The sequence below is a fragment of the Heterodontus francisci genome, chromosome 24 (assembly GCF_036365525.1).
Source record: "Heterodontus francisci isolate sHetFra1 chromosome 24, sHetFra1.hap1, whole genome shotgun sequence".
Classification (NCBI taxonomy): domain Eukaryota; kingdom Metazoa; phylum Chordata; class Chondrichthyes; order Heterodontiformes; family Heterodontidae; genus Heterodontus; species Heterodontus francisci.
The window spans coordinates 27,873,315-27,900,299 of NC_090394.1; the positions used below are offsets into that span (position 1 = coordinate 27,873,315).

At 44.4% G+C, this 26,985-nt stretch overlaps 1 protein-coding gene across 3 annotated transcripts in view; it reads left to right on the forward strand.

Moving 5' to 3' along the window:
• The window catches only part of LOC137383266 (cytochrome P450 3A21-like), a 79,767-nt gene that overhangs the window by 42,723 nt on the left and 10,059 nt on the right, over positions 1-26,985 (forward strand). For 2 of the 3 annotated variants that reach the window (XM_068055806.1, XM_068055807.1), the window contains 5 exons: positions 10,154-10,302; positions 16,352-16,479; positions 21,824-21,917; positions 22,638-22,798; positions 25,776-26,002. In XM_068055806.1, coding sequence (XP_067911907.1) covers positions 10,154-10,302; positions 16,352-16,479; positions 21,824-21,917; positions 22,638-22,798; positions 25,776-26,002 — 759 coding nt within the window. Of the gene's footprint in view, positions 1-10,153; positions 10,303-16,351; positions 16,480-21,823; positions 21,918-22,637; positions 22,799-25,775; positions 26,003-26,448; positions 26,579-26,985 lie in introns of all 3 variants that reach the window. The other variant, XR_010977371.1, reaches the window with a different exon arrangement.

Genomic DNA, 26,985 nt, shown 5'->3' on the forward strand with positions numbered 1-26,985 from the left:
AAAGACAGTGACCGCAGCGGGAGTCAGTGCGATGCTGAGGAGCATGGGAGAACTTCCAACACTGGAAGGAAAATTTGAAACAGCAAGTAAACTACCTGGAAAGTAAACTACTTCGAAAAGTCATGGACCTTAAATTTACACTACCCCAGAGGTTTGGACACATGGAAGGACCAAATCAAACTCAAAACTGGTCACTTTGGAGAAAAATATTTTTGAGGTACAAAATTGCTTCAAAATTAGACTGCAAGTCTGAAGCAGAACAAGTCAACACATTACTTTATTCCATAGGAGGAATAGCAGATGATATTGCAAGAAAACGCATTGATCAGGTAAATTTGAAGAAGTCTTAAAAGCTTTTGATAATTATTCCAATCTGAGGAGCAAAATGATTCTAGAAAGGGCTTTTAAAAAATTTGTTCATGGGATGTGGGCATCGCTGGCTTGGCCAGCATTTATTGCCTACCCCTCATTGCCCTTGAGAAGGTGGTGGTAAGCTGCCTTCTTGAACTGCTGCAGTCCTTGGGGTTTAGGTACACCAACAGTGCTGTTAGAAAGGGACTTCTAGGATTTTAGCCCAGCAACAGTGAAGGAACAGCGATATCATTCCAATTCAGGATGGTGTATGGCTTAGAGGGGAACTTGCAGGTGGTAGTGGTCCCATGCATCTGCTGCCCTTATCATTTTAGGTGGCAGAGGTCCTGGTTTTGGAAGGTGCTGTTGAAGGTGCCGTTGAAGGTGACTTGGTAAGTTGCAGCAGTGCATCTTGTAGATGGTACACATTGGGGCAACTGTGTCAGTGCTGGTGGGAGTGGATATTGAAGGTTGTGGATGGGGTGCTAATCAAGCAAGTTGCTTTGCCCTGGTTGGGGTCGAGCTTATTGAGTGTTGCTGGAGCTGCACCCATCCAGGTAAGTGGAGAGTATTCCATTATATTCCTGACTTGTGCCTTGTGGATGGTGATCAGGCACTGGGGAGGTAGGAGGTGAGTTACTTGCTGCAGAATTCCCAACCTCTCACCTGTTCTTGCAGCCACAGTATTTATATGGCTGGTCCAGTTCAGTTTCTGGTCAATGGTAATCCTCAGGATATTGATAGTGGGGAATTCATTGATGGTAATACCATCGAACATCAAGGGGAGATGGAGGTAAGGTCATTGATGAAGCAGCTGAAGATAGTTGGGCTTCGGACACTACCCTGAGGAACTACTGCAGTAATATCCTGGGACAACAGAATTCAACAGAAGGGTCCAGAAACCAGGTTAACCGGTAGTTGCTTTTATTAATGACCTTTTCAGGTTGGTTGAAGGATGTGAATATGGAGATCTAAAATCAGAATTAATCCGAGACTGCATTGTAGTAGGTATTGCTGATGAATCCCTATCAGATTTATTGTAGTCTAAGGCAGACCTCACCCTAGACAAAGCAATACAGCTGATGTGACAAGCAGAGGTCCGTAAACAGAACAGAGCAATCTTGAGAGGTTAAGCAAAAGTTTGATTCCAGAAACCTCCAATGACCAAACAATTCCTTAAGCACAGGACTGTAAATGAAGTGCCAGAAAAGGAGATGCAGTTGGGAGGGAAAGTGCAAGACACCATGAAACCCTGCCGGTGTGTGGAGCCTAAAAGACCCACAGGCACGAACAGTGTCCTGTAAACAAAGCAGAGTGCTTTCACTGCAAGAAAGTTGGCCATTTTAGGAAGATGTGTCAAAGTCAAACCTCTATTTTCACAGGTTCCCAAGGAAATGTAGAGCTATTAATGAAGTTAAACAATCTCCATAAGAAGAGAAATCAGAAAAGTTCCCTGGTGAAATCAATGACCTTAATCATGCATTCTGACTGCGGATATATATGTCAATGGACATATCACCAACTTTAAACTAGACACTGGAGCTCGTGTAACAGTTTTATCAAACAACAAACCGTGGTTATCAACGCATTTCCTGCAATCAACAGAAACTCAGTTACATGGACAAGGAGGGGTTGAACTGAAAGGCAACACTCCAGTACAAGGGAAAGCAGATATTGGAAACACTGTATGGGTTACAGGATCAAGAATTTTCTCTTTTAAGTAGAGGAGTTTGAATAGATCTGAATCTTAATCTTATCAGGAAAATGGAAGAAGTTAAGCAGCAAGAATAATTTGAAATTATTTTCTGGTCGAGGAAGTCTTAAAATCGAATATAGTATTACTTTGTGAAAAGATGCTAAACCTGTTTGGCTTTTCATGCCTAGGAAGATACCACACCCTCTACTGAAGAAAGTCCCATATCAGTTAGAAGAGATGACCAGGATGGGAGTCATTGCTCCTGTCACTGAACCTACAGAGTGTTGTTCGGGAATAGTTCCAGTTCCTAAACCTAACGGTAATCTTCGCATTTGTGTAAACTTAACTTAATAAGGCTGTCGTAAGAGAAAGTCATTCGATATCCTCAGTAGACGAAAGCTTGGCAAAGTTATCCAAAAGTACCATGTTCACAAAGCTGGATGCGCATAGTGGCTTTTGGCAGGTCCCGTTGGACGAGAAGCCAAGGTTACTGACGACGTTCATTATTCCATTCGGAAGATTTTGTTTTAATCGTTTACCATTCAGTATAATATCAGCACCTGAAATATTCCAAAGAACTACGTCGAGCATTCTACAGGACCTTAAAGGAGTAATATGCAATATGAATGATATCTTAGTTCATGGGAAGTCCATCGAAGAACATGACCTGAGGGTTCGAGCAGTTTTGAATTGTCTACAAGAAGAAGACCTGACACTTAATGAAAAGTGTAAATTCTCAAAAATATTTATTAGTTTCCGAGGGCACATTGTTAGTAGCAAGGGCATAATGACAGACCCACAAAAGATAACAGCCATGAGTGAATTCCTAATTCCGACTTCTGTCCAAGATCTTCAACAATTCCTTGGAATGGTTAATCAGTTGGCAAAATTTCTGCCCAATCTAGCACGTTACTGAACCCTTGAGACAACTACTAAGGAAAGCTCAAACACCAAAGATGTCAACCAGTCGTTTGGATGAATCAGATGTTGAACCTGAAATTCAGAAAGCACCTGATACTACAAACCTCAATGAAAGGCCATCCAAGTCAACAAACAAGAGTTCAGAGAAAGACAACTGATCTTCCGAGTCTGACAACACTATCAAGGAGAGTTGTGAAGTCTCCTGACAGATTGTATCTGTGATGTCAGAAAATTGGAAGGAGATGGGGTAGTGTGTAAAAAATAAAAATGAAGGTATAAAAAAACTGAACAAAGACTCGGTGGCGGGGGGGTGGCGTGCGATGCTGTTGGTATAAAGATTTGAAAGGATTTATGTCTGGGACAGTGCGAGTAACATCTCCCACTATGATGATGTAAAAGATCACATGAGAGAGAGACTTGAAGAAGCAGCAGCATGGCATCAGTGGAGTGAGACATAATGCTGTAAACCTGTATATAGTTCTCTAATATGTAATAAACTAGTTATGGTTAAAACTTAGTGAAGACTCAATAATCTCTCCTAGCTAGACCAACAACAACAGATGTAAGCTGCGAAATTGGGCTCCATAGTAACTGAAGGTATAAAAAGGCATGAGCCACATTGTTGACTACTTCCAGCACAGCATCCCATTCTGGGCAGGGTGCTGGTGTGGCCATACTATGTGTGTGCTGGTAGTGTGAGGAGAGCTCTGATAGTGACTTCAATCAGCCGTTCCAGTTGATTTGACGCAAGTTTCTGAAACTTGAAGCGCACAGGTCACCTGTGCTACTCCCAGGTGAACATGCATTCAGCTGCATGAGGACGTTCCCACCAGTGCAATTTAAAGGACGAGCCATCTAACTTGCAGGTGAGGTGCTTTTGACTAACTTCTGCTTAGCCTGAGTTTGTGGAGGTACTGTGGCTTGTTTTTGGAGGTCTGTTGGTGAGCTTGTACATCCATTCAGGGAGGGCATTTGCTCACCTGTAGTCTGCAAGAGGAATGGAGGCTGTCGTTTCATTGCCTCTGGGTCTGAAACAGGACCAACAAAAGGAGCAGAGGCTGCAGAGAGGGGAAGCTCAGTGAAGAGGGAGGAGGAGTACTCTCCACAGAGGGCCCTACTCACCAAGGGTTTCGGGGATAACTTCTCACATCTCCATCTGAACTAGGAGCAATGTCTAAGATGACTCAGGTTCACCAAGGAGAAGGTTACAAATGGCTGAAGTTTGAGTCTGTGTGGCAGCAAGCATGGATCTCATGACCTCTGTCTGAGTTTCTACTGCAGCACTGAGATGTTTGGATGGCTTCCACCTGTGCTGCAATGGAAGCCGAGACAGTGATGACCAAACTTTGCATCACGGCTGGGTCTGCACATGTTGTGATGGAGTTGGCCACCACTTCCACATTGAAAAGCATGGGCTCCAAGCTCTGTGCAAAGCTCTCTACCACATTGGAGACTGGACTCTTCCATGCTCCTTGACTGTGACTGCCATTGCACCAAGCATCTCTGTGTGTATGTTCATCAGTGTTCTCCTGTATGCCGCCTCATCTAAATACCCTTTAGCAGAATTTGTCTGCGACCTCACTCTATGAAGAGCTGGCACACGAGCTATCCTTTCTCCCTTGCCTGGCTACAGCCCACTCGTACCCAGTGACTCGTCTCTCTAAACTTGCCTACAATTTTCTAAATTTTCAGTGTTGCAATCTGAGCTGGTGGCTGTGATTGTCAGATCCAGTGACGGGGCTTCTTCATCAGTGATGTGCTTTTGCTCTCTCTCTTCCTCCTGGGTTTGCTGTGGTTGAGCAGGTGGCAGTTCTTGGGTTTCTGAAAGCAGAAAATCAGAAGGGGAGAATTGGGGTGATGGCGAGGAGTGTAAAGCAAGAGATCCATGGTCACACCATCTGCAGCTTGCTCATCATACCATTTTGCAGGATAAGGGTGAAGTGAGAGTTGAGAAGGGACATAAGGCAGGAACATAGCAACATCTTGAATGCTTTTGGTGACCCAAATGGTACGGACTCTGTCACTGCCAGCCCCGTGTTGTGCAGTACCATCTCCTCCAAGCTCAGGGGATGAAGGCGTGCATGTTCCATGAGGGTTCAGTTTTGCTAATTTCAATTGTAGGCAACCTTGTCCTGCAAGAGAGTGGGCAGAATGTCAGTGATTATGTTGCAGTGTTTTTGGGTGAAGTGTCTGCCACAGCTGAATATCTGGTTTTGTGTGGAAGCAGCGAGAGGTGGGTGTGAGGCTGGCAGTATTGGAAGGTGTGTGAGGGTGAGGTGGAATATGTGGATGTTTGTTGTGTGTCCCGAGTGTTGGAGATTGCTGATGGCTGAATGATGGGAGTGTGGTGCATTGAGCAGTGTGAGAAATTAGGTATGCAGTGGGCTGGAGATGTCATTTGAACTTTGACCATCCACGTGAGGTCGTTGAACTTCTGCCAGATCCTTGGGGCCAGACTCTCCGAATTCACCTCTCTGGCCAACTGCTCTCATTGTCTTCAGAAGGCGGCTCATGGCCCTGGTGCAAACTTGGCCTCTCTCCTCCTGTTCACCTCCATGTCTAAGGCCTCCAGTGCTACATCCATGAACCACAGAGCCCACACTCTGCCCTGGTGCTCCATTTCCTTTCTCGTCAATTGCACCACCAACAGCAGCAGACTGCTTTGTCAGTTTTAGGAGAGGCAGAATGCCCTTAAGTGCTGGACGCTAGCTGGATCATATAATACCCTCTCACACTGTTCGGCCCCCTGTGGAGGAAATCTGCTGTTCTTACCTGGTCTGGCCTACAGAGCCAAAGCAATGTGGTTGATTCATAACTGCCCTCTGAAATGGCATAGCAAGCCACTCAGTTGTATCAAACCTCAAGAAAAAGAATGAAACCAGCCAGACCACCTGGCATCGACTTAGGCACCGTAAATGACCAACGGCAAACCCAACCCTGTCGACCCTACAAAGTCCTCCTTATGCACATTTGGGGGTTTGTGCCATAATTGGGAGATCTGTCCCACAGACTAGTCAAGCAACAGCCTGACATAGTCATACTCATGGAATCATACCTTACAGACAATGTCCCTGACACTGCCATCACCATCCCTGGGTATGTCCTGTCCCATGGCAAGACAGACCCACCGGAGCTGGCAGCATCGTGCTGTACAGTCAGGAGGGAGTTGCCCTGGGACTACACAACATTGACTCTGGACCCCATGAAGTCTCATGGCATCAGGTCAAACATGGGCAAGGAAACATTCTGCTGGTTACAACCTACCACCCCCTGCACCCCCACCCTCCTCGGCTGATGAATCAGTGCTTCTCCATGTTGAGCACCAATTGGAAGAAGCACTGAGGGTAGCAAGGGCATAAAATGTACTCCGGGAGGGGAACTTCAATGTCCATCACCAAGAGTGGCTGGGTAGCACCACTACTGACCGAGCTGGCTGAGTCCTAAAGGTCATAGCTGCTAGACTGAGTCTCCAGCAGGCGGTGAGGGAACCAACAAGAGGGATAAACCTACTTGACCTCATCCTCAGAAATCTACCTGTCACAGATGCATCTGTCTATGACAGTATTGGTAGGAGTGGCCACCGCACAATCCTTAAGAAGACGAAGTCCTGTCTTCACATCGAGGGTCCCCACCGTCGTGTTGTGTGGCATTACCACTGTGCTAAATGGGATAGATTTCAAACAGATCTAGCAATTCAAAGCTGGTCATCTATGAGGTGCTGTGGGCCATTAGCAGCAGCAGAATTGTATTCGACCACAATCTGTAACCTCATGGCCCGGCATATCCCCCACTCTACCATTGCCATCAAGCCAGGGGATCGACCCTGGTTCAATGAAGAGTACAGGAGGGCATGCCAGGAGCAGCACAAGGCATACCTCAAAATGAGGCATCAGCCTGCTGAAGCTACAACCGAGGACTACTTGTGTGCCAAACAGCAGAAACAACATGCAATAGACAGGGCTAGGCGATTTCACATCCAACAAATCAGATCTAAGCTCTGTAATCCTGCCACATCCAGTCTTGAATGGTTGTGGACAATTAAACAACTGACATGAAGAGGAGGCTGCACAAATATCCCCATCCTCAGTGATGGGGGAGCCCAGCACATCAGTGTGAAAGACAAGGCTGAAGCATTTTCAACAATCTTCAGCCAGAGGTGCCGAGTTGATTATCCATCTCAGCCTCCTCCTGAGGTCACCAGTATCAAAGATGCCAATCTTCGGCCAATCCGATTCACTCCACGTGATATCAAGAAACGGCTGAAGGCACAGGATACTACAAAGGCTATGGGCCCTGACAAAATTTCAGCAATAGCACTGAAGACGTGTGCTCCAGAACTAGCTGCGCTCCTCGCCAAGCTGTTCCAGTACAGCTACAATACTGGCCTGTACCTGGCAACGTGGAGAATTGCCCAGGTATGTCCTGTACACAAAAAGTAGGACAAGTCCAACCTGGTCAATTACTGCCCTATCAGCCCACTGTTGATCATGAGCAAAGTGATCGAAAGTGTCATCGACAGTGCTATCAAGCGCCACTTACTCAGCAATAAACAGTTCACTGATGCTCAGTTTGGTTTCCGCAGGGCCACTCAGCTCTTGACCTCACTACAGCCTTGGTTCAAACATGAACAAAAGAGCTGAACTCCAGAGGTGAGGTGACATCAAGGCAGCATTTGACGAAGTATGGCACCAAGGAGCCCTAGAAAAATTGGAGTCAATGGGAATCAGGGGGAAAACTCTCTGCTGATTGGAGCCGTATCTAGCACAAAGGACGATGGTTGTGGTTGTTGAAGGTCAATCATCTCAGTCCCTGGACATTACTGCAGGAATTCATCAGGGTAGTGTCCTCGGCCCAACCATCTTCAGCTGCTTCATCTTTGACTGTCCCTCCATCATCAGGTCAGAATTGGGGATGTTCCCTGTTTGCACAATGTTCCGCACCATTCGCAACTCCTCAGATACTGAAGCAGCCCATGTCCATATGCAGCAAGATCTGAACAACATCCAGGCTTGGGCTGATAAGTGGCAAGGAACGTTCATGCCACACAAGTGCCAGGCAATGACTGTCTCAAACAAGAGAGAATCTAACCATCTCCCCTTGGTTTTCAATGGCATTACCATCTCTGAATTCCTTACTATCAACATCCTGGGTGTTACCATTGACCAGAACTGAACTGGACCAACCACATAAATGCTGTGGCTATAAGGGCAGGTAAGAGGCTTGGAATTCCACGGTGAGTAACTCACCTCCTATCTCCCCAATGCCTGTCCACTATCTACAAGGCACAAGTCAAGAGTGTAATGGAATAGTCGCCACTTGCCTGGATGGATGCAGTTCCAACAACACTCAAGAATCTCGAAGCCATCCAAGACAAAGCAGCCTGCTTGATTGGCATCCCATCCATCATCCTCATCATTCACTCCCTCCACCACCAATGCACAGTGGCAGCAGTGTATCCGTGCAGTGCGCTACAGCAACTCACCAATGCTCCTTCGACAGTATCTTCCAAACTCAGGACCTCTACCACCTAAAAGGACAAAGGCAGCCGATGCATGGGAACACCACTGCCTGAAAGTTCCCCTCCAAGTCACACACCATCCTGACCTGGAACTATATCACCGTTCCTTCACTGTCACTGGGTCAAAATCCTGGAACTCCCTTCCTAACACCACTGTCGGTTCAAGAAGGTGGCTCAGCGCCACATTCTCGAGGGCAATTAGGGATGGGCAATAAATTCTGGCCTAGCCAATGACGCTCACTTCCCACGAACAAATGTGGAAAAAAACAGCCAGCAGCGTGGGTCACACTGGGCTGCAAGCTGAAATTATTATTCAAATGAGAAGTTGGGATGCTGCCTGCCTCAACTGGAACGGATACAGGCAGATCGTGAATCGCGACCCCGTGCCTGAAACAAGTGTGAACAAATTTTTAACCAACAGAGTCATTGGAGAAGGTGCAAAAACAAAATGATTTGCAAGGACGATAGTAGAACTGAGATTTTATACTTATCAGGAAACATCTGGGCTCTTTTAATAGAAAAGAGAAGGCTCAGGGGTAACCTAATAGGGGTCTTTCACATTATGAAGGGATTTGATAGGGTAAACATGGAGGCGATGTTTCCACTTGCAGGGGAGAGCAAAGGTAAGGGCTGTAAATATGATAATCACCAATAAATCCAATGGGAAACTCGGGAGAATCGTCAGAGTGCTAAGAATGTGGAATTTGCTACCGCAAAGAGTAGTTGAGGAGACTGGAATAGATACATTTAAGGGGAAGCTAGATAAATACGAGAGGAAGAAAAGAATAGAAGAATATGCTGATAGGGTTAGATGAAGATGAGTAGGAGGAGGTTCATGTGGAGCAAAAACACACGCATACATACAGGTAGTCAAGAAGGCAAACGGCATGCTTGCCTTCATCGGTCGGGGCATAGAGTATAAAAATTGGCAAGTCATGCTGCAGTTGTACAGAACTTTAGTCAGGCCACACTGAGAATATTGCGTGCAATTCTGATCGCCACACTACCAGAAGGACGTGGAGGCTTTGGAGAGGGTACAGAAGAGGTTTACCAGGATGTTGCCTGGTGTGGAGGGCATTAGCTATGAGGAGAGGTTGGATAAACTCGGATTGTTTTCACTGGAACGACGGAGGTAGAGGGGCGACATGATAGAGGTTTACAAAGTTATGAGCGGCATGGACAGAGTGGATAGTCAGAAGCTTTTTCCCAGGGTGGAAGAGTCAGTTACTAGGGGGCATAGGTTTAAGGTGCGAGGGGCAAAGTTTAGAGGGGATGTGCGAGGCAAGTTCTTTACACAGAGGGTGGTGAGTGCCTGGAACTTGCTGCCGGGGGAGGTGGTGGAAGCAGATACAATAGTAGACGTTTAAGAGGCATCTTGACAAATACATGAATAGGATGGGAATAGAGTGATCCGTCCCCGCAAGTGCAGAAGGTTTTAGTTTAGGCAGTCATCAAGATCGGCGCAGGCTTGGAGGGCCGAATGGCCTGTTCCTGTGCTGTACTGTTCTTTGTTCTTTTGTTTGTTCTTTGTACACCAGCTGGGCTGAATGGCCTGTTTCTCTACTGTACATTCTATGCTACACTGTAGCAGCTGTCAATTTGCAAAAAAATTCTTTCTTTCTTTCAGTTATTGACCAGTTGTAACAAATACATTTCTCTTCCGCCAGTGTCTTCGGAACATACAGCGTGGATGTAGTTACCAGCACTGCATTCAGTGTGGATGTTGATGCCATCAACAATCCTGATGATCTGTTTCGCAGCAAAATCAAGAGAATGCTAAAACTCAGCATAGTTGACCCTCTACTAATCATTTCTTGTAAGTGATTCAAATGTTTATTTTGTTTTAGTTGAGCCAGGGTCGTGATATTGTTTTCTCTTTGGTTAAGGAGATATCCTATTGGTTGTTCTGTTCACTCAGGTCCCAGGTGCCCTGTTTCCCTCACTGCCGTGTTAGCAGCTCACACTTCCAGCAACTTTATGGGCAAATTTATTTGAGCTAAAGGTGGAGGGGAAAGTCTAACGGCAGACCCTGCTACATCTAAATCTGCTTCAATGAGTTTTATCCATGTGAACCCATCACTCTATAATTCCACAGTTTGACTGCCAGGTGGCTTTTCTCCAGTTTGCTCAAACTAGTTTCTGAGAATTTTTGAGGCCCGCAGACGTTCAGGATCAGTCTCAGTGGATAGAATGCTTGACCTGAATCAGAAGACTGTGGTTTCAAGTTCCACTCCAGAGACTTGAGCACATAATCCAGGCAGAACTCAGGGAGCAATGCACTATTGTAGCTTTCCTGCTGTTTTTAGGATTCAATTTAATCCAACAAACCACTATGGGTACAGATATATGTTGGTTATAAGCATAGCAGATTTATTAAATAGTTTACATCCAGTACCAGGAAGTAATACTTCACAATGACAATAGTCACAGTCTGTTCCACAGAACCTCGGCGGTAGCCCTCCAAGTAGCTGTGGTACGATCTCTCTTTTGCTGTGTTCTGTTGACTGAAGATTCTCTTTTTTTTTTCCTCTGGGTTTTTCGTGCTGCTTCTCATGTTCACCGGCTGTTCTTTTATACCTTTTTTCTCCTTTGAGCCTGCATGGCAACTGACTATCACCTGGGCTATCTCACTCATTCTGTTTATTCATCATTTTTAAAAACATTTTAACATTAAACATTTTAGCATTAAATTCTATACTTAATCTTCTGGTATCACTTTGTTCCATCTTCTTGCAACATAGTTATTCCTTATCTTGGAGCTTCATACAAACAGTTGTTACATGAGTTACAGCAATGTCTTTTACTCTGGTGGACAACAGATCTCAGAAACGTTAAACCTTCTGTTTTAATTATAAGTTAATTAATTGTTCTGCCTTTCATTATCTGTTAGTTTCAAACGTACCTTTACATTCTTTTCATATTTGCTCAATTTTTTTTTCTCACTGCCAGCTTGTTACTGAACATAACCTTGGCTCAGCTTTTGTTTTGCTTTTAACATCAAGTTGGCTTCAATTCATCATCATGCTTTGCTACCACCAAACAGTTGTGGTCGTGTGGGGCATGGTATTAATCAGGAGATTAGAGAAGCATGTGGCATGGGTAATACAGTAATCATGGGTGACTGAAATCTGCATATACACTGGAAAAACCTAATGAGCACTGATGCTGTGGAGGACAGGTTTCTGGAGTGTGTTAGGGATGGTTTTCTAAAGCAGTATGTTGAGGAACTGACTAGAGAACAGGCCATTTTAGATATAGTATTATGTAATGAGAAAGGGATAATTCATAATCTTGTTGTAAAAGAATCTTTAGGGATGAGTGACCATAATATATAGAATTTTACATTATGTTTAAAAGTGAGGTAGTTCAACCTGAAGTCAGGTTGTTAAATTTGAACACAGGAAATTATGAAGGTATGAGGGGCAAATTGGCTGAGGTAGATTGGGAAAATACATTAAAAGGTATGGCAGTAGATAGGGAATGGATAGTCTTTAAAGAAATACTACACAGTCTACAGCAACTATGCATTCCTTCAACGCATAAAACCCCAAAAATTAAACCATGCATAACAGAGGAAGTTAAGGATTGTATAAAATTAAACAAAAGGCCTATAAAGTTGCCAGAAATAGTAGTAAACCTGAGGATTGGGAGGATTTTAGAGTAGAGAAAAGGAGGACAAAGAAACTGATGAAGAAAGGGAGAATAGAATATGAATTTAAGGTAGCAAAAATATAAACATGGACTAAAAGCTTCTTTAGGTATATTAAAAGGAAATGTTTGGCGAAGACAAATGTGCGTCCATTACAGGCAGTGTCAGGAGAATTTTATAGTGGCAAATAGAGAAATGGCAGAGAAGCTAAACGATTAGTTTGCATCTGTCTTCACTGAGGAAGGTTCAAAAAATCTCCCAGAATTAGAGATCCAAGGGATTGGGGGAATGAGGAATTGAAGGAAATTAGTATTAGAATGAAGGTTGTATTGGAGAAATTAATGGGGCTGAAGGTTGATAAGGCCCCAGGACTTATTAGTCTACATCCCAGAGTGTTGAAAGAGGTGGCTATGGAGATAGTGGAGGCATTGGTGATCATCTTCCAAAGTCAGACAGATTCTGGAGCTGTTCCTACATATTGGAAGGTCACAAGTGTCACCCCACTATTTAAGAAGGGAGGGAGAGAGAAAACAGGGAATTATAGATCTGTTAGCCTTACACCAGACATTGGGAAAATGATAGTATCTATTCTAAAGGATGTGATAAATGGACACTTGGATAATAATGATCTGATTGGGCATAGTCAACATGGATTTATGAATGGAAAATCTTGTTTAACGAATCTTTTGGAGTTTTTTGTGGATGTTACTAACAGAATTAATAAAGGAGAGTTGGTGGATATAGTAAACTTGGATTTTCAGAAGGCTTTTGATAAAGCCCCCATGGGAGGTTGGTTAGCAGAATTAAAGCACATGGGATAGGAGGTAATAAACTGGCATGGATTAAGGATTGGTTAACAGGCAGGAAGCAGAGAGTAGGAATAAATGAGTCATTTGCGCGTTGGCAGGCTGCGACTAGCGGGGGACCACAGGGAACAGTGCTCGGGCCCCAGCTGTTCACATTGGATGTGGGGACCATATGTAGTATTTCCAATTTTGCATATGGCACAAAACTAAGTGGGAATGTGTGTTGGGAGGAAGATGAAAAGCTGCTTCAAGGGGATTTGGACAGACTTCGTGAGTGGGCAAAAACGTGGCAGATGGAATTTAATGTGGAAAATGTGAGGTTATCCACTTTGGTAGGAGGAATAGATGTGCAGAGTATTTCTTCAATGATAGGAGATTAGAAAGTGTAGATGCACAAAGGGACCTGGGTGCCCTTGCCAATACGTCACTGAAAGCTAACATGCAGGAGCAGCAAGCAATTAGGAAGGCTAATGGTATGTTAACCTTTATTGCAAGAGGCTTTGAGTACAGAAGTAGTGAAGACTTGCTTCAATTGTGTAAAACTTTGGTTATTCTACACTTGGAGCACAGTGTGCAGTTTTGGTCTATTTACCATAGGAAGGATATTATTGCCATTGAGGGAGTGCAAGGAAGGTTCACCAGACTTGTTCCTGGAATGGCAGGACTGTCCTATGAAGAGAGATTGGGGAAACTGGGCCTGCATTTCATAAAGTTTCGAAGAATGAGAGGTGATCTCATTGAAACCTACAAAATACTTAAAGGAATAGACAGGGTAGATGCAGCGAAGAAGTTTCCCCTGGTTGGGAAGTCTAGAACCAGGGGACACCATTTCAAAATAAGGGTGAAACCACTTCGGACAGAGATGAGGAGAAATTTCTTTACTCAGAGGGTTGTGAATCTTTGGATTTCTCTACCCCAGAGAGCATGGAAGCTCAGTCATTGAGTATGTTTAAAGCAGAGATTGACAGATTTCTAAATACCAATGACATAAGGGGATATGAGAATAGTGTGGGAAAAAGGCATTGTCATGGATGATCAGCCATGATCATATTGAATGGCGGGGCGAGCTCGATGGGCTGAATGGCCTACTCCTGCTCCTATGTTTGTATGTTCTCGGCCTCGAACAATGTTTAACTGAGCTTACACATTATTATAGTTACTTTAACAATATTTTAAAGCATTGTTACCTATCATAATCACTTCTAATTAAGCTTATACATTTTAAGACATTACACCAAACAGTGAACTCTAGCTTACACTATCAGGGTTACCGTCTTTTGGATGAAATGTTAAACCAAGGCCCCATTTGTCCTCTCAGGTGGGTGTAAAAGATCCCATGTTACTATTTTGAAGAACAAGGGAGTTCTCCAAGTTTCTTGGCCGATATTAATTCCTCAACCAGCATCACTGAAACAGTTTTTATTATCAAATTGTTGTATGTGGGGTCTTGCTGTGTGCGGATTGGCTGCTGTTTTCCAACATCACAACAGTGATTCCATTTCAGAAATATTTCATTGTCTGTCAAATGCTTTAGGATGTCCTAAGTTTGTGGAAGCTGGCTTTACAAATGTGTCTCACTTTTGTTCTTATTTTCTCCCTCTCGCTTTGTCTGTTCTCTTCCTTTTTCTCTCTTTCTCTCCTTGTCAAAAACTGTGTGCAGTTCTGGTGTCCTTATTTAAGGAAGAATGTGAATGTGTTGGAGGCAGTTCAGAGGAGGTTTACTAGATGGCAGACTGGTACAAAAGGTGAAGTCACACGGGATCAGAGGTGAGCTGGCAAGATGGATACAGAATTGGCTCAGTCAAAGAAGACAGAGGGTAGCAGTGGAAGGGTGCTTTTCTGAATGGAGGGCTGTGACTAGTGGTGTTCCGCAGGGATCAGTGCTGGGACGTTTGCTGGTTGTAGTATAAATAAATGATTTGGAGGAAAATGTAGCTGGTCTGATTAGTAAGTTTGCGGACGACACAAAGGTTGGGGAAGTTGCGGATAGTGATGAGGATTTTCAGAGGATACAGCAGGATATAGATCGGTTGGAGACTTGGGCAGAGAAATGGCAGATGGAGTTTAATCTGGACAAATGTGAGGTAATGCAATTTGCAAGGTCTAATGCAGGTGGGAAGTATACAGTAAATGGCAGAACCCTTTGGTGTATTGACAGGCAGAGAGATCTGGGCGTACAGGTCCACAGGTCACTGAAAGTGGCAACGCAGGTACATAAGGTAGTCAAGAAGGCATACGGCATGTTTGCCTTCATCGGTCGGGGCATAGAGTATAAAAACTGGCAAGTCATGCTGTAGTTGTACAGAACCTTAGTTAGGCCGCACTTAGAATATTGCATGCAATTCTGGTCGTCACACTACCAGAAGGACGTGGAGGCTTTGAAGAGGGTACAGAAGAGGTTTACCAGAATGTTGCCTGGTCTGGAGGGAATTAGCTATGAGGAGAGGTTTGAAAAACTCGGATTGTTTTCACTGGAACGACGGAGATGGAGGGGCGACATGATAGAGGTTCACAAAGTTATGAGTGGCATGGACAGAGTGGATAGTCAGAAGCTTTTTCCCAGGGTGGAAGAGTCAGTTACTAGGGGACATAGGTTTAAGGTGAGAGGGGCAAAGTTTAGAGAGGATGTGCGAGGCAAGTTCTTTACACAGAGGGTGGTGAGTGCCTGGAACTTGCTGCCGGGGGAGGTGGTAGAAGCAGGTACGATAGCGATGTTTAAGAGGCATCTTGACAACTACATGAATAGGATGGGAATAGAGGGATACGGTCCCTGGAAGTGCAGAAGGTTTTAGTTTAGGCAGCGGCGCAGGCTTGGAGGGCTGAATGGCCTGTTCCTGTGCTGTACTGTTCTTTGTTCATATTGATACCTGGAATGAATGAGTTGTCTTATGAGGAAAGGTTGGACAGACTGGGCTTGTATTCACTGGAGTTTAGAAGAGTTAGGGGAGATTTGATTGAAGTATATAGGATCCTGAACGGTCTTGACAAGGTGGATGTGGAAAGGATATTTCCTTTTGTGGGTGAACCCAGAACTAGGGGACACAGTTTTAAAATTAGGGGTTGCCCTTTTAGGACAGAGATGAAGACAAATTATTTCTCCGAGAGGGTTGTGTGCCTTTAGAACTCTCTGCCCCAGAAGGTGGTGGAGGCTGACGATTGAATATTTTTAAGGCGGAGGTAGATAGATTCTTGTTAGGCAAGAGATTCACAGGTGTCGAGGGGAGGGTGGAATTCGAGACACAATCAAATCAGCCATGATCTTCTTGAATGGTGGAGCAGGCTCGAGGGGCCGAATAGCCTACTTCTGCGCCTAATTTTGTTTGTATGTTGTCCCCCTTTCTAAATCTGTATGTGCAGGGCTACTGCTCTTCTTCATCTGTATGATTTTTGATTTTTCTCCTTTATTCCAGTTATTTGTCCTGCCCTTATTCCAATCTTGGCAAAATTTGGTTTCACCTTCGTCCCTCGAGATGTGAGTGAATTTTTCATGAACATTTTGTCGAGTTTGAAGGCAAAGAGACAAAAAGGAGTGCACACTGTGAGTGTTAAACTAACCATTGAAATATTTCGGGTTCCTGCACCTGTTCTGCCTCTTTTCCTATCTCAACATTGACCATCCTTCTCTTCCTTCTTTTCATAACTATAAAGGAAGTGGCTATAACAATATTGGTCTAATTAGAAGAGGTGGGTACTTGGGGAATATTGTGTTCTATTGCAGTTGCTGAAGTTTACCAGCCAGGCGTGTAGTTTAAGTGTTCAAACTGGTTGCAGATAGTTCTACAGTCACGCCTGGGATTGTTGCTGGGGTTCTCCTATCACCAGCTGTAAAGTGGAAATGGCAGATACCATGGCTGCTTTTGCCCTTTCTCTTGGGCTTCTGCTGAGGTTACAGCAGGAGATCAGAAGAACTCTATGGAAATTCTACCCCATGGTGCTTTAGGCTGTGTATTTTCTTCAGAACTAGGAGCCCAGTAGTTAGAAAAACACCTGGATGACCTGTGAATAGAAGATATAATTAAAAAAGGGGAGGGGAAGGGAGGAGAAGAGGTCATAGACTCATAGAGTTATACAGCACAGAAACAGGCCCTTCGGCCCATGTGTCTGTGCCGGCCATCAAGCACCTAACTATTCTACTGCCATTTTACAACACTTGGCCCGTAGCCTTGTATGCTACACTGTTTCAAGTGCTCATCTAAATACTTCTTAAATGTTGTGAGGGTTCCTGCCTCTACCACCTCTTCAGGCAGTGCGTTCCAGACTGCAACCACCCTCTGAGTGAAACAGTTTTTCTTCAAATCCTCTCTAAACCTCCTGCCCCTTACCTTAAGTCTATGCCCCCTGGTTATTGAACCCTCCACTAAGGGGAAACGTTTCTTCCTACCTAACCTATCAATGCCCCTCATAATTTTGTATACCTCAATCATGTTCCCCCTCAGCCTCCTCTGCTCTAAGGCAAACAAACCTAGCCTTTCCAGTCTCTCTTCATAGCTGAAATGCTCCAGCCCAGGCAACAACCTGGTGAATCTCCTCTGCACCCTCTCTCGGGCAATCACATCTTTCCTATAGTGTGGTGTGCAGAACTGTACACAGTACTCCAGCTGTGGCCTAACTAGCATTTTATACAGCTCCATCATAACCTCCCTGCTCTTATATTCTGTGCCTCGGCTAATAAAGGCAAGTATCCCATATGCCTTCCTAACCACCTTGTCTACCTTCAGTGATCTATGGACAAGTACACCAAGGTCCCTCTCTCCCTCTGTACTTCCACATACCATCCATTGTATATTTCCTTGCCTTGTTAGTCCTCCCAAAATGCATCACCTCACACTTCTCAGGATTAAATTCCATTTGCCACTGCTCCGCCCATCTTACCAGCCCATCTATATTGTCCTGTAATCTAAGGCTTTCCTCCTCACTATTTACAACACCACCAATTTTCATGTCATCTGCAAGCTTACTGATCATACCTCATATATTCGCATCTAAATCATTAATGTACTCTACAAACAGTAAGGGTCCGAGCACCGATCCCTGTGGTACCACTGGTCACAGGCTTCCACTCGCAGAAACAACCCTCTACCATTACCCTCTGCCTCCTGCCACTAAGCCAATTTTGGATCCAATTTGCCAAATTGTCCTGGATCCCATGGGCTCTTACTTTCTTAACCAATCTCCCATGAGGAACCTTATCAAAGGCCTTACAGAAATCCATGTAAACTACATCAACTGCTTTACCCTCATGTACACATCTAGCCACCACCTCGAAAAATTCAATCAAGTTAGTTAGACATACCCTCCCCCTGACAAAGCCATGCTGACTATCCCTGATTAATCCCTGTCTCTCCAAGTGGAGATTAATCCTGTCGTTCAGAATTTTCTCCAATAGTTTTCCGACCACTGATGTTAGACTCACCAGCCAGTAATTACCTGGTTTATCCTTGCTACCCTTCTTGAATAATGGTACCACGTTCACTGTCTTCCAGTCCTCTGGTACCTCTCCTGTGGCCAGAGAGGATTTGAAAATTTGTGTCAGAGCCCCTGCTATCTCCTCCCTTGCCTCACATAACAGCCTGGGATACATCTCATTTGGGCCTGGGGATTTATCCACTTTTAAACCCGCTAAAACAGCTAATACTTCCTTCCCTTCAATACTAATATGTTCAAGTATAACACAATTCCCCTCCCTGATCGCTACACCTACATTGTCCTTCTCCATGATGAACACAGATGAAAAGTAATCATTTCAAACCTCACCTATGTCCTCCGGCTCTACACACAGATTGCCACTTTGGTCCCTAATGGGCCCTACTCTTTCCCTGGTTATCCTCTTGCCCTTAATATACTTATAAAATGCCTCAGGATTTTCCTTTATCTTGCCCACCAGTGTTTTTCCATGTCCCCTCTTCGCTCTCCTAATTACTTTTTTGAGTACCCCCCCTACCCTTTCTGTACTGCTCTAGGGTCTCTGCAGTTTTCAGTGCTCTGAATCTGCCATAAGCCTCCTTTTTTTTCCTGATCCAATCCTCTATATCCATTAACATCGAGGGTTCCCTGGACTTGTTGGTCCTCCCCTTCACCTTAACTGGTACATGTTGACTTTGAACTCTCACTATCTCCTCTTTGAATGACTACTACTGGTCCGATGTAGACTTTCCTACAAGTAGCTGCTCCCAGTCCACTTTGGCCAGATCCTGTTTTATCATATTGAAATCGGCCTTCCCCCAATTCATTACCTTTATTTCTGGTCCATCTTTGTCCTTTTCCATAACTACCTTAAATCTTGGTGTGATTGAAAGCAGTCTGATCTTTTCTCTTGGTTGGTGTCAATGTTGATTAGAAATCTTTTATATTTAAGAAGGGCTCTAACTATTCTATCTCTTCCTAATTTGTTTTATGAGTGACAGCTACGGTGCCCTGGTGCTTCACCACCTCTTTGGACTTTGCTCCATTAAATTTGCTCCAGAGCTAAACTGGAATTTATTTAGTTGATGGATAATATTGACTACAATGAGGCAAATATATTGTTGCAGGTAAATTGTCTTTGAGCAGTGTTGTCCAACATACAGCCTGCAGGTCAGGATCTGGCCCACCAAGTGTTTCCATTCGGTCCGTGGAAGCATTTCAGAGATGAGAAATTTTCCATTGCCTTCTTCTTCCAGATCAGCTTTTTCAAAGAAATTGTGCTGTCAGTTTCACAGCTGACACATGCTGACATCGGGAACAGTGGTTTCTGAAATTCAGACAGATTTAGGGTTTTCCGGCAGGCTTTTTAAAAAAAAAGTCAGAACCCACCGGAAAGCCCCAAATCTGTCCAATTTCAGAAACTATTGTTCACGATATCAGCACCGTGAAACTGACAGCGGATGTTTTAAAAAACTGACCAACCACAAAGCGGCTGTGCTGAGCGCTCCCGCTGCATGTACTATCAGAGAGAGAGAGCTGGGGGGGGGGGGGAGCAGTGGGTTGGGGGTGTGTGGGGGGGGTGGTGCAGAGAGAGAGAAAGGGGGATAGAGAGGGAGAGGGGATAGAGAGAGCAGGGGATATATATAGAAAGAGAGAGGGGGACAGAGGGAGGGAGAGAGAGGGGGACAGAGGGAGGGAGAGAGAGGGGGGACAGAGAGAGAGAGAGAGAGAGGGGTGGTCAGACAGAGAGAGAAAGAGAGGGGGCAGAGAGTGAACAGGGAGGACAGAGAGGGTGAAAACAACACAGAAAAGGGGAAAATAACACAGAGAGGGGTGAGCACAGGGAGAGAGAGTCAGAGAGAGAGGGAAAGAGAGGGGGAGAGAGAGTGATCAAGATCACTCCTGACAGATGGACATCTATCCAGAATATTGTGCATCACTACGTGTGTGGGCAGACATCGACTACTTGTGCAAGCAAAGAATGCCAGGTATCTCACTAAATCAGTGTCCAACGTAGTGATGAGAAAGTAAGTCAATAAATTAATCTCATCTAAAGCGTCTTCATAAAAACGCACATTTGTTGTTGTTTTGATAAATAGTAAGATGAATCTTGAATGCCCTTATCTTTCCGAAATTGCCTCACCAGCCTCCAATGTAAGACAAAAATTTGTAATGTAGCCCCAAGTGAAAAGGTTGGACACCCCTGGATTAGAGGATGTCGTCTGACACTGGGGCTGCCTTTGCAACAGAGTTGTAGCGAATTAAAAGTTAGAAGTGCCTGTCAATGATTGTGCAGGAGAAACGCTGGAGTTTTTTTTTCAAGTTAAACAAATTGCAGGCAAAGTAAATGTAGTTCAATTGATTGAAGATCAAGAGTCTGAATTGATTCCAACCTGCCCAATGTGGAGTAAATGTCTCCTTGACCTGTTTAAACCTGGCGAGGGTTTGGAGAGCTTCACTCGGATAAATCAGGGATGAGAGGTTTAAGCTATGAGGAGAGGTAAAAGAAAGTGGTGTCTGTTCACTGGAATAGAGACAGTTCAGAGGAGATCAGGTTCAGAATTTTGTCAAGGTAAAGATGGAAAAACTTTTTCACTGGTTGGAGAGTTGGTCGCTAGAGGGCATAAATTTAAAACCATCAAAAGGAGAGGTTTGGCAAAATTATTTTTTTGCAGAGGATTGTTAGAATGTAGAATGTCTGACCAGAAACAGAATCCATTACTGCTTCAAAAAGGGAAGTGGATGAATATTTTTAAAGAGATTTTTGGAAAGTATTGGGAATGGACAAAGTGGACAGCTCTGAGAGTCAATGTAACTGTGATGAGCTGAGTGATCTTCTGTGAAAAGCTATAGCCTTGGAATTCCATGACTCCTGCTCTGCCACCAGCAGATTGGAGTAGTGGGGATTCCCACTGGTCACCCAAGGCCATCAGTGTTGATCCTGTTCCAATTGTACAGGATGGAGTAATTTAAAGAGATGCTGTGAGTGACCTTGCCTGACTGCAGGATATAAAATTGGAGCTGACCCCTGCTGCTCCAGTCGGGAGCAGGGAAACCTTGAAGGCCAAACTTCAAACTTGTTAGATTTTTGTCTTCTCCCCACAGGGATAGAATGATGATCCCTCTGGGATTGATTACCTTTCTCTCAGGCAGTCTTGGGGGCCCTTCACTAGGCCCATAATCAGCTGACATGAGTTCCATTGGGCTTCGGGAAAATGTAATGGACAGAATACCCAGTGTAGATCAGGAAGTCCCTCCCACACACCCTGGAGGAGTCTTTGGGTAAATATGGGTGAGTGGAAGGCTTGACTGCTCTTCTCTGACTAGAATTCAGGGTGGATTCTGATTCCCGTCCCTCTGGAGGCAATGTGTTCTACTTCCTAATTTTCCAGCCCTTTGAAATTTCAGGATTGATGACTTTAATCCTGTTTCTGTGCTATCATAGCTGAGTTCTCACATTGTTTTTTTTTAACTCTCAGGATCGGGTGGATTTTCTGCAGTTGATGGTTGATTCTCAAATAACTGATACCAGCTCCGGGAAGCAGAATGGTGACGGCAAGTCAACGGACAAAGGTACCATTAGTGGAAAGCTTCTCATTCCCTTCATCCTTGTTTCTTTCTGCTCCTGAAGTTATTGCTCCCTGTTCAGTTATTTTTGTTCCTTTTTTTATCATTGTGGTCTTCCCGTACCCTACCTTGCTGGCGGTTCAGATATGTGACCTGCTCCCAGCCCCTTAAACCCCAGTGAGGGATTATTTGAGAACAGTCTGGGGAAGCATAACTTTGCTGGGATTTGTTACCTCTCTCGCCCAACTGGGAATTGTCTGGTTTCTGGTCGGTGTTTCCACACTGTCATGGGTCTGAGTTTGGAAACTCCGGGTAATGAGGGAAATTGCAGGCACACATTAATCATTGTTATACCCTTGTGTGACTGGGCAGTGGAGTTTCAGTGTGCACTACCTGCACATTAATCCTGTCAATGCTGACTATCCTGCAAAGGCATAAAAGTGGTGACATACCCAAGGATTAGAAAGTAGATTTCAACTGCCAATTGTCTTGTGTCCTCTCACTAAACTCTAGCTTGTAATCTATTCCACCTACAGTGCAGAGTATTTATTCAATGATTTGAGTATTTAATTTAATGTTCCAAGCACAGTTATTGGAAACAGTGCTGTTAAGTAGTTGGTAATAAAAGTTTTTAGAGATACCTGCATTGAAAATCCAACATTTTAAGCCTCTGTGTTGCAAGATGAGGTTTGTGGTACAAATTCTAATTTTTCCAGTTCTCTGCAGTTCTGACTGACACAGAGATTCTGGCGCAGGCCATGACCTTTATCTTTGCCGGGTTCGAGACCACCAGCAATACATTGTCATTTATCGCATACAATCTGGCTACGCACCCGGACGTACAGAAGAAACTGCAGCAGGAAATAGATGAGGCTTTTCCCAACAATGTGAGTCCATGAGAAAGAACGTGAAATAACTTGCATTTCTGTTGTGCCTTTCATGATCTCAGGACATCCTGAAGCCCTTTACAGCTAATTTTTGCAGTATAGTCACTGGTGTAATGTAAAATGTGGCAGCCAGTTTGCACCCAACAATGTGACAATGACCAGATAAATATTGGCCTGAGAATTCTGCTCTGGGATGTTTTACATCCACCTGAGAAGGACCTCGGTTAAATGTCTCATCTGAAAGACAACATCTCTGACAGTTCAGCACTCCTTCAGTACTGCATTGGAGTGTCTGCCTGGATTATTGTGCTCATGGCTGGAATTTTACAGCCCCCGCCCCCCACCCTCGGGAGTGGGCTTGAGACAGGGGAGGGAGGCGTAAAATCAATTGGAAGGCAGGGGGTACTGTCCAATCGCCAGCCGCCCTTGCTGCCATTTTACCAGCAGTGGGGGAGTTTGAAAATGTCCCGCCTGCCCCAGGCCTGTTGGCCAATTACTTGTCACTTAAAGTCCTCCTCCTGCTGTGGCTTGTATTTTACCACACTGTATCCCACCCCACTCCCCATTGCCCCAGCAGCACAAGCTACCCCCGCTGGAGCACCTCCCCCACCCTCCTCTTGACCCCCAGCCCCCTCATCAGGGCCAAGCCGATATCCCCGGGAAGGCCCAAACCCCACTCCCCTTTTTGGAGACCGCGCCCACGTTCCTATTCTGGCTGGGACTAAAGAGCTGCTGACCCTCTGGTCAGCAGCTCCTGGAGGTGGGACATCTTGCCTCAGAGGCGGAAGTCCTGCCGGAGGCCATTTAAGGCCTGGGCCACGCAGAATCGCTGCCTGGCTTCCAGGCCCGGTGGAGGCAGGCTCGCCCCCAACTTTTATGAATGGAGTTCATTTCCTATGGTGTTCAGTCACCAACAGCTGCTCTACTTTCCTGTGGCCTTGAAATGTCCACAAGGTGGTGAGTTTAATCTGCTTTGAAGTCAAATCCTTTCCAGGTCTTTGTTAAACAACTGTTCAGTAAAATCTTTGTGGGGAGGGAGAGAACAGCCAGGAGAACTCTCTATTGTTTCCATCCTGATGATGATGATGATGATGAGCTCACATGAAGTGAATGACCTCATTTACATTGCATTCCGTTCTGGACTCCAGTGTCCAACATCTCCGGATAATGTGAGAGTCATAAATTCAGAGTCATTACGGGAGAGAAGGAGGCCAATCTGCCCATCAAGTCCATGCCAGCATCCTGTGGAACAATCCAATCGGTCCCATTCCCCCACTTTATCTCCGTAGCCCTGTTAGTATATTTCCCTCAAGTGCCCATCAAATTTTCTTCTGAAATTATTCATTGTCTCTGCTTCCACCAACCTCGTAGGCAGTGAGTTCCAGGTTATTACCACCTGCTGCATAAAAAACTTCTGTCTCACATCCATCCCCCCTGCATCTCTTGCCCAAAACCTGAAATCTGTGTCCCCTAGATCTTGTACATCAGCTAATGGGAACAGCTTTTCTTTGTCTACCCTATCCAAACTGGTCATAATCCTGTACACCTCTCTCAAATCTCTCCTCAATTTCCTTTGCTTCAAGGAAAACAAGCCCAGCTTCTCCAACCGAACATTGTAGCTAAAATCCTCCATTCCTGGAACTATTCTGGTAAATCTCTTCTGCACCTTCTCAAGAACCCTCACATCCTTCTAAATTGTGGTGACCAGAACTTGATGCAATACATTCGTTGGGGCCGAAACAGAGCTTTATAAAGGTTTAGCAAAACCTCCCTGCTTTTTAATACTCAATACCTCTATTTATGAAGCCCGAGATCCCATCTTCATTTCCTTCTGCATTCCCATTCCCCCAGCCACTCTTTATTGAGTTATTTTGTTCTTTTCTCCACACCCCCACTCACCTATTTAGATCTTCTTTCATCATTCTTTACCCTTAACAGACGGCAAGTAGACAATCTGCTCTCTGTCTTTCTGCATTACTCTGAAATAGCCGACTGTGAGCTATGGGAGAGTGGCCATTCCTGTTGGAAACCTAGTAGTTTCTTCCATATATTTCTCTCCCTGCACCCCAGACTGTCAGTTTTGGTCACCCATTCTAATTATTGTATTAATCCTGTGTCTTAGAACGACAAGTTATTTTTCCTATTTTGTTCACCTCATCTGCTGTCTGGCTCTAACTTACTCCATCCTATCCTCTTGAATAATCTGACGTTTCTGACCCATGATTCCTTAGTGTCCACCTCTTTGGGTAACATTACATCACTGATGGCAATCTGTGAGAAGAGGTAAGTATGGAGAAGCCTGGATTTTATTAGCATGCATACTGTATATTAATCAGCTAGTCTCGGTTCTTGGTGTTTTGTCTAAAATGAATTCAATGTGATTGAGTAACACGCTGGCATCAACATTTCCAACCCAAATAGATGCAGCTGAAGTCCATTTACAGATGTGCTGAGCCTCCTAATCTACACAGTGCCCACAATGTCAAGCTCTGCTCTCTGCCTTTTATTGATTGTCATTATGAATATAAAGCACTTTGTGGTCTTTGCTCTGTTTTGTGCTCATGACGTATTACACAATCTTTACATCACAGAAACAGGCCATTGAGCCCAACTGGTTCATTCCAGTGTTTATGCTCCGCCTGAGTCTCCTCCCAATTTTCATCAAATCTCATTAACATATCTATCTGTGCTATCTGTCTCAACCACTCCTTGTGGTGGCGAGTTCCACATTCTAACCTGTGTCTGTAAAGAAGTTTCTCCTGAATTCTCTTTTAGATTTATTAGTGACTATTTTATATTTATGGCCTCCAGTTCTGGTCTTCCCCACAAGTGGAATTATCTTCTCTATCAATAAGCAATAACAGAGAATGTTTATTTCTCCTGCCCTGTGACAAAATATTTTAACTTTCTGGATTGCCTCCCACACACATTTTCACTAATGTCCTGTTCAGTTGTTAAAGTGTTTTTCTGTGTGAAGGCTCCTCCCACATACGATGGGGTGATGCAGTTGGAGTATATGGAAATGGTGATATCTGAAACCCTGCGACTGTACCCTCCTGCACTCCGTATTGACAGAGTGTGCAAGAAAGATGTCCAGCTCAATGGGATATCCGTTCCAAAAGGGACTGTAGTCATGGTGCCCATCTACGTTCTGCACCATGATCCAGCATCCTGGCCAGAACCTGAGGAGTTCAGACCTGAAAGGTAGGTAGTAATGACTTTTGCCGATGTCAAAGCGTCACGAGCACTGGACAGAACAATGTTCTCTTTGAATAGCAACATACACACCTACTTTCCAGCAAGTATAATGATCAGGAGCAGATACCAGCGATGTTTCACGATTGAATTCCACTGACATTGGGCTATCAAACCCTCCCAGGGATGTACAGCACGGTTTAGATATACAGGAAAGCTCCCTGTACACTGTCCTGTCAAACCCTCTCAGGGCAGGTACAGCATAGGGTTAGATACAGATTAAAGCAACCTCAAAATATAGCAGCGTTTTCACCACTGACTGAGGCCAACTAACTCAGCACTGAACAAACATCAAATTTTGGACTTTACTGTTTAGTGTGTTAACGAACTTAACCATCAAGAAAATTTTGTTATTTTTTAACTGAACCTGCACCATTAGTTTTTTTACTTTTCAGCACGTGTAAAAGCACTTTGGGGATGTTGGATGTTGGAATTTGTATTGGAAGGACTGCCTAACATTACAGAACTGACCTACGACCGAGAAAGAGCCAGTTGAGATAGCTTCAGATATCATCATCTTGTAATGTTAGTATTAATACAAACCACGGCGAAATCTGACTAACCTCTTCCATGTCTAGAAGCCCAGATATATGTTGTAATAAAACCTCCAAAAGGAATCTGGCAAAGGTGCGTGCAAGAGCCTGTTGGCTCACCTGAAAACATTATCAATAAAAAGTTTATTAACTTTTAACAAATTTTATTGAAAGTTTGTTCAAAGTTTATCTCATAGAATCATAGATTGGTTACAGCACAGAAGGCGGCCATTTGGCCCATCAAGTCTATGCCAGCTCTCTGCAATGCAACTCAGCTGCTCCCACTCCCCTGTCCTTTCCCCATAGCCCTACAAATATTTTCTCTTCAGGTTCTTATTCGATTCTTATTTGAAAGTCCTGATTGAATCTACCTCCACCAGACCCTCAGACTGTGCATTC